Source organism: Telopea speciosissima, chromosome 3, assembly GCF_018873765.1.
Source record: "Telopea speciosissima isolate NSW1024214 ecotype Mountain lineage chromosome 3, Tspe_v1, whole genome shotgun sequence".
Lineage (NCBI taxonomy): Eukaryota > Viridiplantae > Streptophyta > Magnoliopsida > Proteales > Proteaceae > Telopea > Telopea speciosissima.
The window spans coordinates 20,201,929-20,215,146 of record NC_057918.1 but is presented as its reverse complement, the minus strand read 5'-3'; the positions used below and the strand labels follow the sequence as shown (position 1 = coordinate 20,215,146).

Below are 13,218 nucleotides of genomic sequence, written 5' to 3'. Positions count from 1 at the left end.
GTTGGGTTGGGGCATGGAGCCTTTTTTATTTTTGGTAACTGTAGAGAGATTTGAGGGGAGATATCTTGATTTGGTAAATTTTCTTGTTCTTTTCCTTTTTACGACCACTTTATTCGATGGGAATAGATAGCTTCTTTCCTTTTCTCTTTTTCTAGTTTCCAATTTGACATTTAGAAATCTTTAATGCATACGAGAATTTATTCCTCTTTTGACATCTGAATGTTTGACTGTTATACTTGGGCTTCAGTCCAGAAGAGGCTTCTCCAAGAAGTCGTTTTCCTTTTGCTCTTTTGCATTCATTTCTTTTAGACACTGAGTTCAATGTGAATTTATTAACAGAGTTAGAGATAATAATATACGGTGTTTTAATGTAAGCATTGTCAATTTGTGCTTGCTAACAAAATTTCTTTATTTTTTTTTTTGGGTAAATGGCCAATCGCTAACACAATTTCAAGATAGAAATATTTGGTGTTTTTGTTTTTGATTGCATAAATACTAAACCAACTTAACATTTATATCATGTTCCTTCACAAAGTTAATATTTGGTATTTTTGTTTTTGATTGCATATAAATACTAAATTAACTTAACATTTAAAACATGTTTTCTCACAAAGTTATTGCCATGTTGCCTAAATGATATAAATGTTGAAAAATGTTAGATCAATTGATTGATGATCCAAATAGATGCGGTTTGGATCTTACCTGAACGAATATGGGAAGACTAACAGAAGATAGATCAAGAACCAAGCTTTTGATTACTAGCACCTCTGACACGAATAATCTTCTTAAGGCTTCTTCACGGAGAACTTCACACCACAAATCTTTGAGAAGAGATGGAATCTCATAGAAAACACAGAGACTTGAAGAGCAAGAGTGGGAGGAGAGAATTGATTTCAGTGTGTATGGGCCTTAGGGTTTGGGGTATTTATAACCCCCCCCCTCTCCCCCCACCCAACAGAGCCACACTCAGAGTGGGAAAGAGATGAGGGAGAGTCGGTCACTTAAAGTGTCCAGCCCTCTAATTCTCTGGTTTCAGGGTCAAGGTGAGGTGATACATGGTCTGCAATTGCTCTTCCTTAGATTAACTTTTGAGTTACATAAGTAAATGTCAAATTATGACACAAGCAATAATCACCTAGTCAACATTCCTGTGAGGATTGGTTTCTCAATAGACACTTGATAGGGTCCATTCCCATTCTCAAAATAGGACAAGATAAGCCAGCACGTAATGTCTGAAACACCTTTTGGCCCAAATTATTATTGTGCAAGTCTTCTCCAAGACGGAATACTTGAACTCATAGTTCTGGAACTTCTAGCATTGATCCCATGGATGTCTCTGTGAATAAGAGATATAATAGTAAAGGTTTCTCGATGATTGAAGGGACTAGCACTGGCAGATTAACCAAATATTCTTTGATCTCGTTTAAGGTTTGCTAGTATTGATCATTCCATTCTTTTGGTTGATCCTTTTTAAGAAGTTTGAATATCGGTTCACATACCACAGTTAGCTGAGCTATAAATCAACTAATGTATTTGATTCTCCCAAGGAAATCTCTTATCTCTTTCTCATTCTTTGGGGGTGGCATTCTCTTATTACTTTTATTTTAGCAAGGTCTACTTTGATTCCTCTATGGCTAACTATGAATCCTAAAAGCTTTCCTCAAAGAGATACAAGAAACAATATAAATAATCCTAAGTCTAAGAGATACGTCCATTTTATGAAGACTTCTTCTTGAAACTCTTGACCCACTTGAAGAATATGACGATCTCCACGCTTGGTCTTATTGATGGAAGCTTGATCATACCATTTGGCTTCTCTTCATCATGTCAATGCACACTTTAACCATTCTGCACACTATGAGACTTAAGAGAAGAGATTAGATATAACAATAAAAATAATCTTTTTCACTATTTAACACAAGTAAGGAATCACACCAAAAGAAAAATGTCAATAGACATAGATATGCAATGTTTCAACCTTATCTGCATACCAGCACTGCCTATTGAGGTTGCGACAACATATCTTGCTGCCAAGGCCAAAACTTGGAGTATATGAAATTTAAGACACATACCACCACTGCCTATAGAAATGCAATGTTTCTTTTGAGGCACTGAAAGGCTGAAGTGTAGAACTTTGATTTACAGCAGAAATCACAGTGTTGCTGTGGTATGCGAGCATTGATTTTGACCATCTCTAACAGAAGAAAGCATCATCAAAATAGAAATAAAAACAAAGTCTCTGGGCTCTTTCTTGATGGGGGGAACCAAAGAGTTTGTATTAAGAAATGAAGGGTTAGGCAAATATAAATAAACTTTTTGTGCAATGGATCATCCACCCTGCAAGTGATTTTAATTAAACACATACAAAATTGTCACTGTAAAAGTCCTTGAATTCTCTCAACAGTAAGGCCCAATTAAACATTTATATCCACACAAACCATAGAGTGATGCTTGACACCAAAATAATTATATCCTTTTTTGGCTTTGAAGTTGGTAAAAGACTATATTAGCAATTATCAATATCCGTTTTCCTACAAGTTCCTTTGCAGATCAATCTGACATATGAATCTCCCGAACATGATAGAAAAGTTCGTTTAGTTGGTTAATTTCGCTAAGCCAAAGGGCATTGACTTCTTGTATTTCAATCTCTCGATAAAGTGTTAGCTACTGTTCTCTAGTTAGTCGAAGACAGGGTCCTCCTCTTCAACCATACACGACTACTGCTTTCCCGGTGTATGGGCTCAATAACCCCTGCCTCATCATGGTTATCTGCTTCCTTCAACTCACCCAAAGTGTGCTCAACAAATAGTGGATTTGTGAATCCTTGCGAATCTGATGCCCGCCCTGATGGACTCTCCCATGACTCAATTTCTAAGGGTGCCTTTGCGTTTGATGCTGAACCCTGATCTCCATGGTAATGCCAGCTTGCCTCTCTCCCACTGCTTTCACTGTTGCTACTACTGCTGCTGTGGCTGCTTGTCTCAGTAGCAGAAGTATCACTCAGATTGTGGAAGATAGTAACACTCTCTTTTTTAGTTCCCTGAAAAGAGTAGCTCTTGCTTCTCCCTTCGTACAGTGGGAGGAGAGATCGTGGCTGTGTCCCAGCTGAATCCGTACCCAAACTATAGGAAGTTGCAAGCTTCCTTTCTATGCCTTCCCTTTCTCTTACCAAATCTCCAAGTTTTTCGAATACTTCATTACCCACTGCTTCCTCTGCTGTCTTCTGTTCAAGCTCTGTGATTGTCCGATCAAAAGCTTTCTTTCTAACTCGAAGAGAGCGCTGAAATGAAGAAGAGGTCAGAATAAAGGATAGAGATAGAAGCTTACAGGGAACAAGAATTTCAAACTCACTCTCTTTTCAAGGAATTTCCCAAGGTTTTGGTCTTGAAGCTTCTTTTTACTCCAAAATATCCAACAAAACCGGACAAATCCAGCTAGTACTATTAAGACTGCAGTTTGGAATAGCAGGAAAAGTAGAATTTCCCTTTCATTGCCTGCAAAGAGGAGGAGAGAGAGTGTTTTTATAGTGGTTGCTAATGTTTCCAATGTTCATTGATCTAGTGACATTCCACCTGTGTAGATCTTGTGTTGCTTAGGTCTTGCTTGGGAGCAGCTTAAAGAAAGTATCTGACCTGGCAAAAAGTAAGAGTCAAAATATAAATACATGTTGAAGTTATCTAAATAGAAAGGTAGTTGTGAGTTTTTCTCTACTTACGCTTAGTACGACATGGCAGTGGATTGCCCATCTCTGCATAAAAAAGGTCACAGTAATGTTAGTTCAGGGAACCCGGACTAACAAAAAGAACTGAGAAATCATTATGTGGGAACAATTATGGAAACTGTTTCCATTAATTTAACTGTTCATAACTGCAAGAACTCTATATAATCACAGAAAATCAGCTGCAATATAATCAATCAGTATTGGACAGGTAACGTTAATAAATTTGAAACTACATTTCAATAGCTAATTCAACTGATCTAAAACATTTGTTGATTTAATCAAACTACAGTTGTATAGTTTAACAAGGAAATAACTACCAAAAACTGCAGAGTATTTGAAGGTCAAATAGTAGAATTTCATCAAAAGCAACCACAAATGTCATCTACAAGAACTAACATTCACAAAAATAATCTCACTTGCTGAAGTTATAAAAGCCAGAAGCAGCCTCTCATCCAGTGCAAAATGGTGTAGATCACTTTCCAATACTAAAGATGAGAGTTTATCTGTTAGAACAACCACTTGACAAAATTAGACTAGCAAACATGGAATACTGAATCCATCTCATGATAAAAAATATTTCTAAATATAGGAAGTACCAAGATTCTTTTCAGTCCAATAGATGGCTCCGGTAGCTGGAACCAACAGAGTAAAGACTACATTGATAGGTTTCATGGCGGAGACATAGGTATATTCACCAGTTGTCCTACTTATCTTTCCCTCCATCCTTGTCTGGGAGATATAAATTGCAAATCCTGAACAATCAAGAAGCGGACTAACTTGAACCACTGAGTCAAGTGCGGTTAATCTAGGAAATTTCTTGAGATCCCCGGTTGGTGAAAATGAGTACAAGAAACCATCCACAGAACCAATAGAAATCCAACCTGTTGTAAACCAAAAAAAAAGAGAGAGAGAGAGAAGCAATGAATGCTACAGTTGTAATAAGATTCATTCTACATATGACAATGACTCAGTCTTTAAGAGCACATAAAATGCCTCAAAGTAGTGTCTCAGAAGCTTACAGGTCAAGATTCAAAGACATGTTACGATAAGTTCATAAGCATTAACAATTAGTGAGAAGTGGAGATGTTGTCACAAGATTGACTCTTGCGATGATTTGTCATTGCTCTTAATTTTCTTAAACCAAAACCTCATTTATAATTTATCTAATACATTTGGTGCCTTTAAACCTTTTCAGGTTTTTTCAACATCTTTCACTGATGGGCATTGAAGGTTCTGGAGGTCCGAGCTTGCAATCATTTTTTTGGGTGAAATTTTAAGCAGTACTTGATTCTTTATGTTTATTTTCTTTAAATATCATTACTCTTCTGAATTTTGCACAGACTTTTATCATGACCAATATTAAAATATGAGCAACCATGAAGCTTCAGTCTCATGAATCAAGTCTTACACCTCAAATTTTCCCACTCCTGAAGTGCCTCCTCACTGCATTGAGGATTATAAATGGGGCATATACTTACCATTGGCATCAACAACTGGTGAGCATTCTACATTACTTAATGGACCAATACTCTTTTGCCACAGGATATTTCCAGTCGAAACATCAAGTGCCAACACAACAGCCCTCACTGGGATTGTGACATACACACGGCCATTGTTTCCTGGGGTAATTGTAAGGAGCTTGTCGAAATCACTGAAATCCTGGATCCATTTGAAGTGAGGACTCCGAAGAGACAAGGAATAGAGCTGTCCTTCAGTGTTTGTGATCTACAATTGCAAAAAACAAAAGATATGGGTAAGTATGTTTAGAGCAAAGAACCAGTGATCAATAAAGTACTTCTGATCATAGAGACAAATAAACATTAATGAATGTGAAAACCGTCACAATGAATTTGAAGTTACAAAAAGCGGGTTGAAGCTTGATTTGGTTACTACAAAATTCAATCAGCTGAATTAATTTCTGCGACAAAAATTATCCTAGAACTCTGAATATTGAGAAATATTATTGTGCAGTTTGCATAATAGAATGATTCTCAAGTAAGACAGCTCAATTTGAAGTTGTGAAAGAGAACAATATGGGCAATAGAGGAACTTACATATAGACTTGCTTCACATTGATCAATGACGGGTGCGGAAGTAAAATAACAATCTGTGATATTTTTCTTACAACCTTGACGGTAGCCAGATCGATAAAGAATAGGTCCAGCACTCCAGAGCAGTTTTCCATGCAACTTAAATGCAAAAAGCCCTCGGTTTTTAACAGTGATAAAAATGGATGAACTAATCATGCTTATTGCAAGACCTATAATTTCACTTGATCCTTCTGTAGTCGACTCCAAGGAAAAGAAATTTTCTGCAGCAAAATTTCCAGTATCTGAAGGCTTGATTCTCAGTACTCTGTTTTCTGCAATCAAATATATCTGCCAATGGCTGGTGTTAAAAGTGTACGAAATTGCAGAAGCTAAAAATAGATTCACGAAAGGGAACAAATAAAGCAGGTATTGAAACCATATAGAATACTGAAGTTGATATTCAATAACATAAAGTGGCCCATGGTTGGAGAGGGAGAGGTAGTACCATCTGTCTGGCAAGGTGGGTGCGAAAGCGGGGAAGGAGAGAGAGAGACAGAACCTTCATCCATCCAGCAGAAAAATAAGAGGAAGGAGTTACAGGGTCGACAAGGGAAGAGATGATTAACAGAATATTTTAAATACAAAAAGTAAACATAAAAGACTACAATTTTCATAATAATGTCCATCACAAGAGTATTTCTCCATCAAAACTGCTTCAGAGGAAAGTATTCACCATTGTCTAATCTGAGCTAGTGAAGGGAAGGTTTTTGTTTAGCTTTTTTCCTGTTTGTAAAGACTTGACTCCAAACTAGAATGGTTGGAAAACATGGGTCACTTAGAACCAAACATTGAAACACAGTGATTGGTTTTCACAACTTATATGAAAGAGACATCCATCAATCTGGCAAATGCTTGACGACTAAATGGAAGGATCATTTAACATATTTTTTCATTCACAGACTCAAGGGCATACTTTACTTCAAATTTATTAATTTTATAAAATAAATATGTCTCTGTCAATTAGTTATGTTATATTCCTTACCCTCCCTCTGTCATCCTGAACAGGCACCATCTCAGTGTTGCAAGTGTAATTTAAAGTGATAGTCCAACCAATAGACCCGTTGCTTTCAAATGCCATAAGGTTTTGTCCTGAACATGTGTAGATCCTTCCATCATCTCCAATAAGTGGTCTTGAGAGTCTATAATAAGTTTTTCCGATAGGTTCTTCAGCTGAAACAAGAAGGATGGTAGTAGGGGACAAGTCAGTACCTCTCATAAGGGGGTGAATTGCAGTCTGTTGTGAAATATGCTCAGCATGGATGCACAAGTACTGATTACAAGAAGACTGGAATTAAACACGTATTACATATACAAACAGATGCATGAAGGCCTGATTGATTGAATGATATAATGATGAAAGGAGCAAAATAAGAGATTATACTAAAATATTTTCAGATTCCCAGAAACATTTTGTTCCTATTTTTACTAAATATCTCAAACCTTATCTTTTTCTTCTCATCTGCTGGATCTTGAAAGTAGATGTTACATATACAAACCTTTGGCTTTCCTTTCATAGAGGAAAGGAACTGTCACCCTTTACACATTAAAGTGTAGACCTAACTGCTTCACATTTTAGCTGCCAAAAATCGATGGTCGATCAACTCCTCATTCATACATATTTTAACCTTCTCATTTTGTGTACCTTTCATAATTTGCTAAAATTTTAATAATCTTAGTTACTTCTGTTTGATGATTTGCCAATACCATATTCACAAGGAAACAGTTTGACTGAAACAAATGTTAAAGCCTATCTGGCCCAAAAGATAACTGCACAGACCTCCCACTCTCGTTAAGTAAGCTGAACTGAATTAATACAATCCAGGATTTTGACTTGTTCAATTAAAAGTTAAATCAAGTGGCCATGGAATAGTTCTCATGATGCAGTAGGCCCCATTCCTGACTGCTGTTTTATCTACATTTTGATATCTAATTCAGCTTTTCAATTCACGCAAGCTGCAAAAACTATAAAGATCCCAAAAACCATGTAGATGTACAATGTGTTCTTCACCCAACAATTTTATCTTTTCCAAATTCAATTTCACACTCTTCACCTTTGCATCCATTTCAAAGAGGCCCAAAAATAGGGTTCTATCTTAAAACTGGAAGGAAGCCTCTGTCGTCAGGAGCTATGAACAGATATTTTCCTTGTCCACAGGTGAAACATCAAATCGATCGTTTCTTAGCTAGCAACAGGAGAATACCCAAAAAAAAAAAAAAAAAAAAAAAAAAAAGGAAAAAAGAAAGGAACCAATTACAAATTTCTCATTAAGTGGAATGACCCCCAAATGCAAATCCCAATTAAAGAACTAATGGGTCTTCCAATTAGGGTTCAAATATATGGGCAAAGAAGAAAATGAACATTCAAAGCAAACTGGGGGGAAAAAATTACAGAAGAAGAAAACTCACCAGTGAAAGAGTGCGACTCCCATGGAGATCTTCTAAACTGTGGCCAATTTGAAATTGAGTGAGCCACTTGTAGTAGCAGAACTACGAAAAGGTAAGTTCGTGGCATTGTGAGATCTCTACTGAATGATTTTCCAATCGAAGATCCATGAAGAGAGATTTCTAAGTTTTGTTTTTGAAGGTTAAAAAAAACGGTTACTTAACCGTTCTTTAAGTTTTGGCGGGAGGAGTTGAAAGTCGATTTTGCAATTTCACTATCGGTTTGTGGGTTCCTTCTTTGAAATATGGAAAAAGTCGTGAATTTACGATATGAGGTGGCAAGTGCCAACCGGTCGGGTTCGGTCGGTTAGATGTGGGTCTAATCATCGATCCCCATCAATTTTAGGTCTTGTATCGTTTTCATCCGTTTAGGTAATCAAGTCTCGAGGCTAGGACATCTACACGTTTCTATTTGGTCGGTCAATTATACAGTCCATTATCGAGCTCAAGGTAATCAATCTATCTGAATTTAAACGGGCTAACTCACTAATCGAACTATAAATGGTCTTTAAATAGACCATAAACAGGCTATAAAAGGGGTCTAGTTGGGCTAAATGGGCTTAAACGTGTTAATCAAGCTATAAAAGGTCAGTTGTCGGTTGGTCCCAATCAGGCAACTATCGTGCCACGGCCTTGCACTGAAAACGTCTGAATATTAATCGGTCAGTACTTGAACTAGACAAGTTTAGTAATCAATCGAGCTAGTCTCTGGATGACAGCTAGAATAGTCAAAAAACCAGAGCAGACATCGAACCATTATATATACTCGAGCTTGAAACCATGAAACCTTGATTTAAAATTTCGAACCATGATTGTGAACACCATGAGCCACGAAGAAGTGTGCAATGTGAAACCTAAAAGTCCATTAAAGTCCATTGAACACCATTAGGCAATTAAATTCTTGCTAAATTTCAAGCAAAGATATGATTTAGGGGTAATTAAGTCATTTCATTGATGATTGCAAAACAATTATAGATTTTTTCCTATTAAAAAATAGAGAAGTTGCTAGAATACTAATACAAAAATGTTAATAATAATTGGGTAAATTATATCAGGGATACCTAATATTAGAGAAATTACACTGGAGTACCTCATGGTGGGGCTGTTTTGTTTCCCCCCTATTATAGAAAAAGGAGTGTGGGTGATATACGTAAAATCAGAATATGAAAAGAGAAAGTAACTCAAATAAGTTATTTATAAGATGTGAGATACCTGAACATAATATATCAAATGTGAGCTTTCACAGGTGTAATTTCTCTAAATGTTAGATACCCTAGGTGTAATTTATCCAATATATTTAATTACTTCTTAAAAAAATGATTATTTCAAAATACAAAATAAAAAATGGGACCTTTGATCAAAGGTTACCATCGTGAAAACCTAGTGGGTTATAGAGTACCGTTGTGCTTTAGTGATCTATGACCAATCTTTTCTTATTGTTGATAGTAAACCATTCTCTTTCGGTGGTTGAGTTTTCAAATTCAAATTCACTTAAAAGAAATAATCCTTCAAAAATTAGAAGTCAAAATTGAATTTGAATCCTGATGCATGGGCACCGAATCTACTCCACTATACATCGAATTTAATTTTTGTGATCTACTTTATATGAAAATAAAAGGGAAAATTTCACGAACACCTCCTAAAAGTATCTAATATCTCAGAAACTTATCATACTTGGTCAAAATATCACAGACACTCTCTATTTTTATGAATTTATATCAATTTAGTCCACTCCGTTAGTCTCTGCAGTTAAAGTGTCTGTTAACTCTTTTTAAATGGCGAAATTACCCTTCTTCTTTTCCTTCTCCTTCTTCACCACCACCACCACCTCCAGCCCTCCTTCTGTTGCTCCCCTGCTGCTGTTTCTTCCGCCGCCACCATCCACCACCGCCACCACCTCCAGCCCTCCTTCATACTCTGGAGAGCTAGGCAGTGGTTAAAAAATGAACCTAAACGAATGATGCAAATTCTGAGCAAATCAATGGATTTGCATAAAATTGAAGATGGTATGAGATCGGTTTCAGAAGAAAGAGATGAGAAAATGGAATAGATTATTGACCTAATCAAAGATAGGGTTTGGGTTTGGAGAGTTCGGTCACTGAGTTGCTATGTAGGATTACAGATTGTATCATTCAGAGCTGAAGGAAAGGGTTAATGGGGAAGAAAGAGAATCAAAGATAGGGTGAATTAGAGACGGTATGGTGAGATCGGTTTCAGAGGAAAGAGATGAGAAAATTGAATATGAAAGAGAACAATTCTGAGGAAGGTATTTGGGTCGAACCTACGGAGAACACAACCGTCAAGTTTCCATCTCCATTGCAGGAAATCAAAGTCCTTCAATCCTTCCTCCCATTTTCCCCACAGTTCTCGGAATCTGGTAATGTTTTGCCCAGCTCGTATAAAGTGATCCTTTCAGGTCCGGAATCCATCTCCCCTTGAACAAGTCACAGTACTCCTCATCACCACCACCACCTCCTCCTGCATCTGCATATGAAGTAAAGAAAAAAAAAAATTGGATTTTGATGATCACTCTAGAATCTATACATACCCTTATTGATCTTAGGTGTAATGAGGATTTTTTTTTCATTGATCAGATCATGTTGGCTTCCGACCCTAAAAAGGTTTGGAGGATAGAAGATGAAGAAGATGATAAAGGACGCAAGACAGGACAGAGTGACGATAGGGATAACAATCCTAGCCTTCCTGGGTTCATGTACCAGTATTGCTTCTCTAATCTCTTGTGGCGAGGAAGAGAGAACTTCATGTTTTCTAAATTTTCAAGGAGAGAGACTGGAATCAGACACGTTGAGAGACTTTAGAGATAGGGTTTGGGTTTGGAGAGTTCGGAGAAGCTCGAGGATCCAAGAACACCTCACTGTTGTCTCTAACACAGAATCGATCCTTGGATTAAACCTCCGGCATTGATCGATTTGAAACTCCATCGACCCAAGGCCAGATATGAGAAGTCATGAAAGACCAGTTCAGGGATGTTATCGAAACCCTTCCTGATCTATTCCCATGGTTTGTCGTGTGGAGAAAACTCCTCAATCTTCCGCTCCCATGGTTGCTATTGCTTTGACGGTTTTGGATTCAACAGAAGTAGTTTCAGTGGGGTTTTGAATGAAGGAATATGGAATAGATGAGAGATGGGAAAAGAGGTGGCTGCTAGGGTAGCCGGAGATTGAGAAGAAAGTGAGAAGGAGAGTGAGAGGGGGGAGGAGGTGAAATTACAAAAATATCCATAGGGGTAAAATGGATATTTTACCTTTGGGTACTAACTGTGCTTAACGTTTGGGGTGTCTGTGACATTTTGACCAAATATGGTAAGTTTCTAAGATATTACATACTTTTAGGGGTGTCCGTGAAATTTTCCCAAAATAAAATTGCCGACTTTCCTCCCAGTTTCAAAAATCAAGAATTAAAAAATTCAGAATTGTAACTGATTTCAATTTTGGCCGATTTGATAAGTCGAATTCATGTCAAGAAACACTAAAATCACTGAATTCTCAATTCTGAAGTCGAATGGTAGAGTTATTGGATCTATTAGATTAAAACAATAATTACGAAATAAGTAGATTTACAAGAAAGTGAGAATTTTTTGATCTACTAGATACCGAGTTTTTTAAGATCAACTTAATAAAAATGGGACACGTAGCTACCTCTCACATGTATGTTGCAGAGGAACAGGACTCGTTTTTTTTAGATTAATTTAATTAAATATCGAATTATTAATAAATAATCTCCTATTCTCAAAAAAAGGAAAAAAAAAAAGAGAAATCCAAAAATAATAATACCGAATTATTATTATTATTATTTGGGTTAATTCCAAATGCCCTCCTAAAAATGGCCAAATGTATGATTGCCCCCCTAAACTTTCACTAATGCAACGTGCCCCCAGCTTTCCAAACTAAGTACCAATATAGTCCCTCCCGTTAGTCTAAGACGTTAAGTGATAACAGAACCTAGTTTTTGAAAACTTATGGACCATTCTGCCCCCTTGATAGGATAGAATGACAGAAATACCCTTATTTGAAAGAAAAAAAAACAACAAAAAAAATCCCCGCAACTCATCTTCCCCAAACGGAATTTTTGAATCTGAAATTGAACAATTTCCTACACACTCATCTCAAAGGGTTTTAGTTTCATCCAAATTTTGTGAAAGTCTTTGTTTCAATTATCTGAATTCTGAAACGATGATGACGTCCTTACATTCATGGATTGCAACAACAATAAAAACGAATTATGTTCTCACTTTCTCCTCCTCTGCGTCTTCTTCTTCTTCCAATCTTTCAAAATACCATTCGAATCCTTCATCATCTTCTCCCACTCGTCTCATTTGTCAATGCGAAAACCTCAACAATGACTTCAAAATTTTCCTCCATGATGCCCTCGACGATTCCGGTATCGATACCAAACATGCCAGGGTGAACTTCTTTTTGTTTTTCCTATTCTCTCACTCTCTCTTTCTCTGTGTGAGAATTGTTTGATTGATGATTTGGTGGATTTGATTAGCAGAAGACGAGCGAGGGCTTCTGCTCTCAGATTCAGAGGTTTAAGAATGTGGAGAGGGAGATGAGCATCTGCATAAATAGAAGGGTTGATTTGGCGAAAATGGCTCTATTCATTGATGCGCACTTTGGATGTGAATTTATATGGGGAAGGGAATTTCATTCTTGATTTTTGATTCAAGAACTCATCTTCCCCAAACCCTAAACGATTTGGGGAAGATAAGTTGCAAGTTTTTTTTCTTTCAGGTAAGGTCATTTTGGTCATTTTACCCACAAGGGCAGAATGGTCCATCGAAGTTCAAAAATTGGGATCTGTTATGTTATAACCAATATAACGTCTCTGTCTAACGGGAGGGACTATATTGATACTTAGTTTGCAAAGCAGAGGGCACGTTGCATTAATTTAAGTTCAAGGGAGCAACCGTACGTTTGGCCATTTTCAGGGGGACATTTGGAA

The 13,218-nt window shown here is 37.0% G+C and overlaps 1 protein-coding gene and 1 long non-coding RNA gene across 2 annotated transcripts; both read right to left on the bottom strand.

Annotated features, from left to right (window-relative positions):
* Window positions 1-34: 34 nt before the first annotated feature.
* Window positions 35-13,141, bottom strand: LOC122656009. The gene is made up of 3 exons (XR_006332029.1): window positions 13,131-13,141; window positions 12,506-12,514; window positions 35-151 (listed from the first exon to the last, which is right to left on the bottom strand). It is a non-coding gene; the product is annotated as an uncharacterized LOC122656009 (long non-coding RNA).
* Window positions 2,581-8,465, bottom strand: LOC122656001 (protein GAMETE EXPRESSED 3). The gene is made up of 10 exons (XM_043850415.1): window positions 8,218-8,465; window positions 6,794-6,981; window positions 5,776-6,099; window positions 5,200-5,446; window positions 4,318-4,602; window positions 4,138-4,224; window positions 3,716-3,748; window positions 3,573-3,632; window positions 3,352-3,494; window positions 2,581-3,280 (listed from the first exon to the last, which is right to left on the bottom strand). The coding sequence occupies exons 1-10, from the start codon at window positions 8,321-8,323 to the stop codon at window positions 2,675-2,677; spliced, it is 2,079 nt and encodes a 692-aa protein (XP_043706350.1). The 5' UTR covers window positions 8,324-8,465; the 3' UTR covers window positions 2,581-2,674.
* Window positions 13,142-13,218: the final 77 nt, after the last annotated feature.

What these genes read in the sequence shown, in the direction of transcription:
- LOC122656001 (XM_043850415.1), bottom strand. Translation starts at nt 8,323, where the DNA reads ATGCCACGAACTTACCTTTTCGTAGTTCTGCTACTACAAGTGGCTCAC. An exon ending in ACCAGTTGTTGATGCCAATG is followed by an intron (nt 4,603 to 5,199) that starts GTAAGTATATGC and finishes GGTTTACAACAG; the next exon opens with GTTGGATTTCTATTGGTTCT. An exon ending in GGCTTTTATAACTTCAGCAA is followed by an intron (nt 3,749 to 4,137) that starts GTGAGATTATTT and finishes TTTTTTATGCAG; the next exon opens with AGATGGGCAATCCACTGCCA.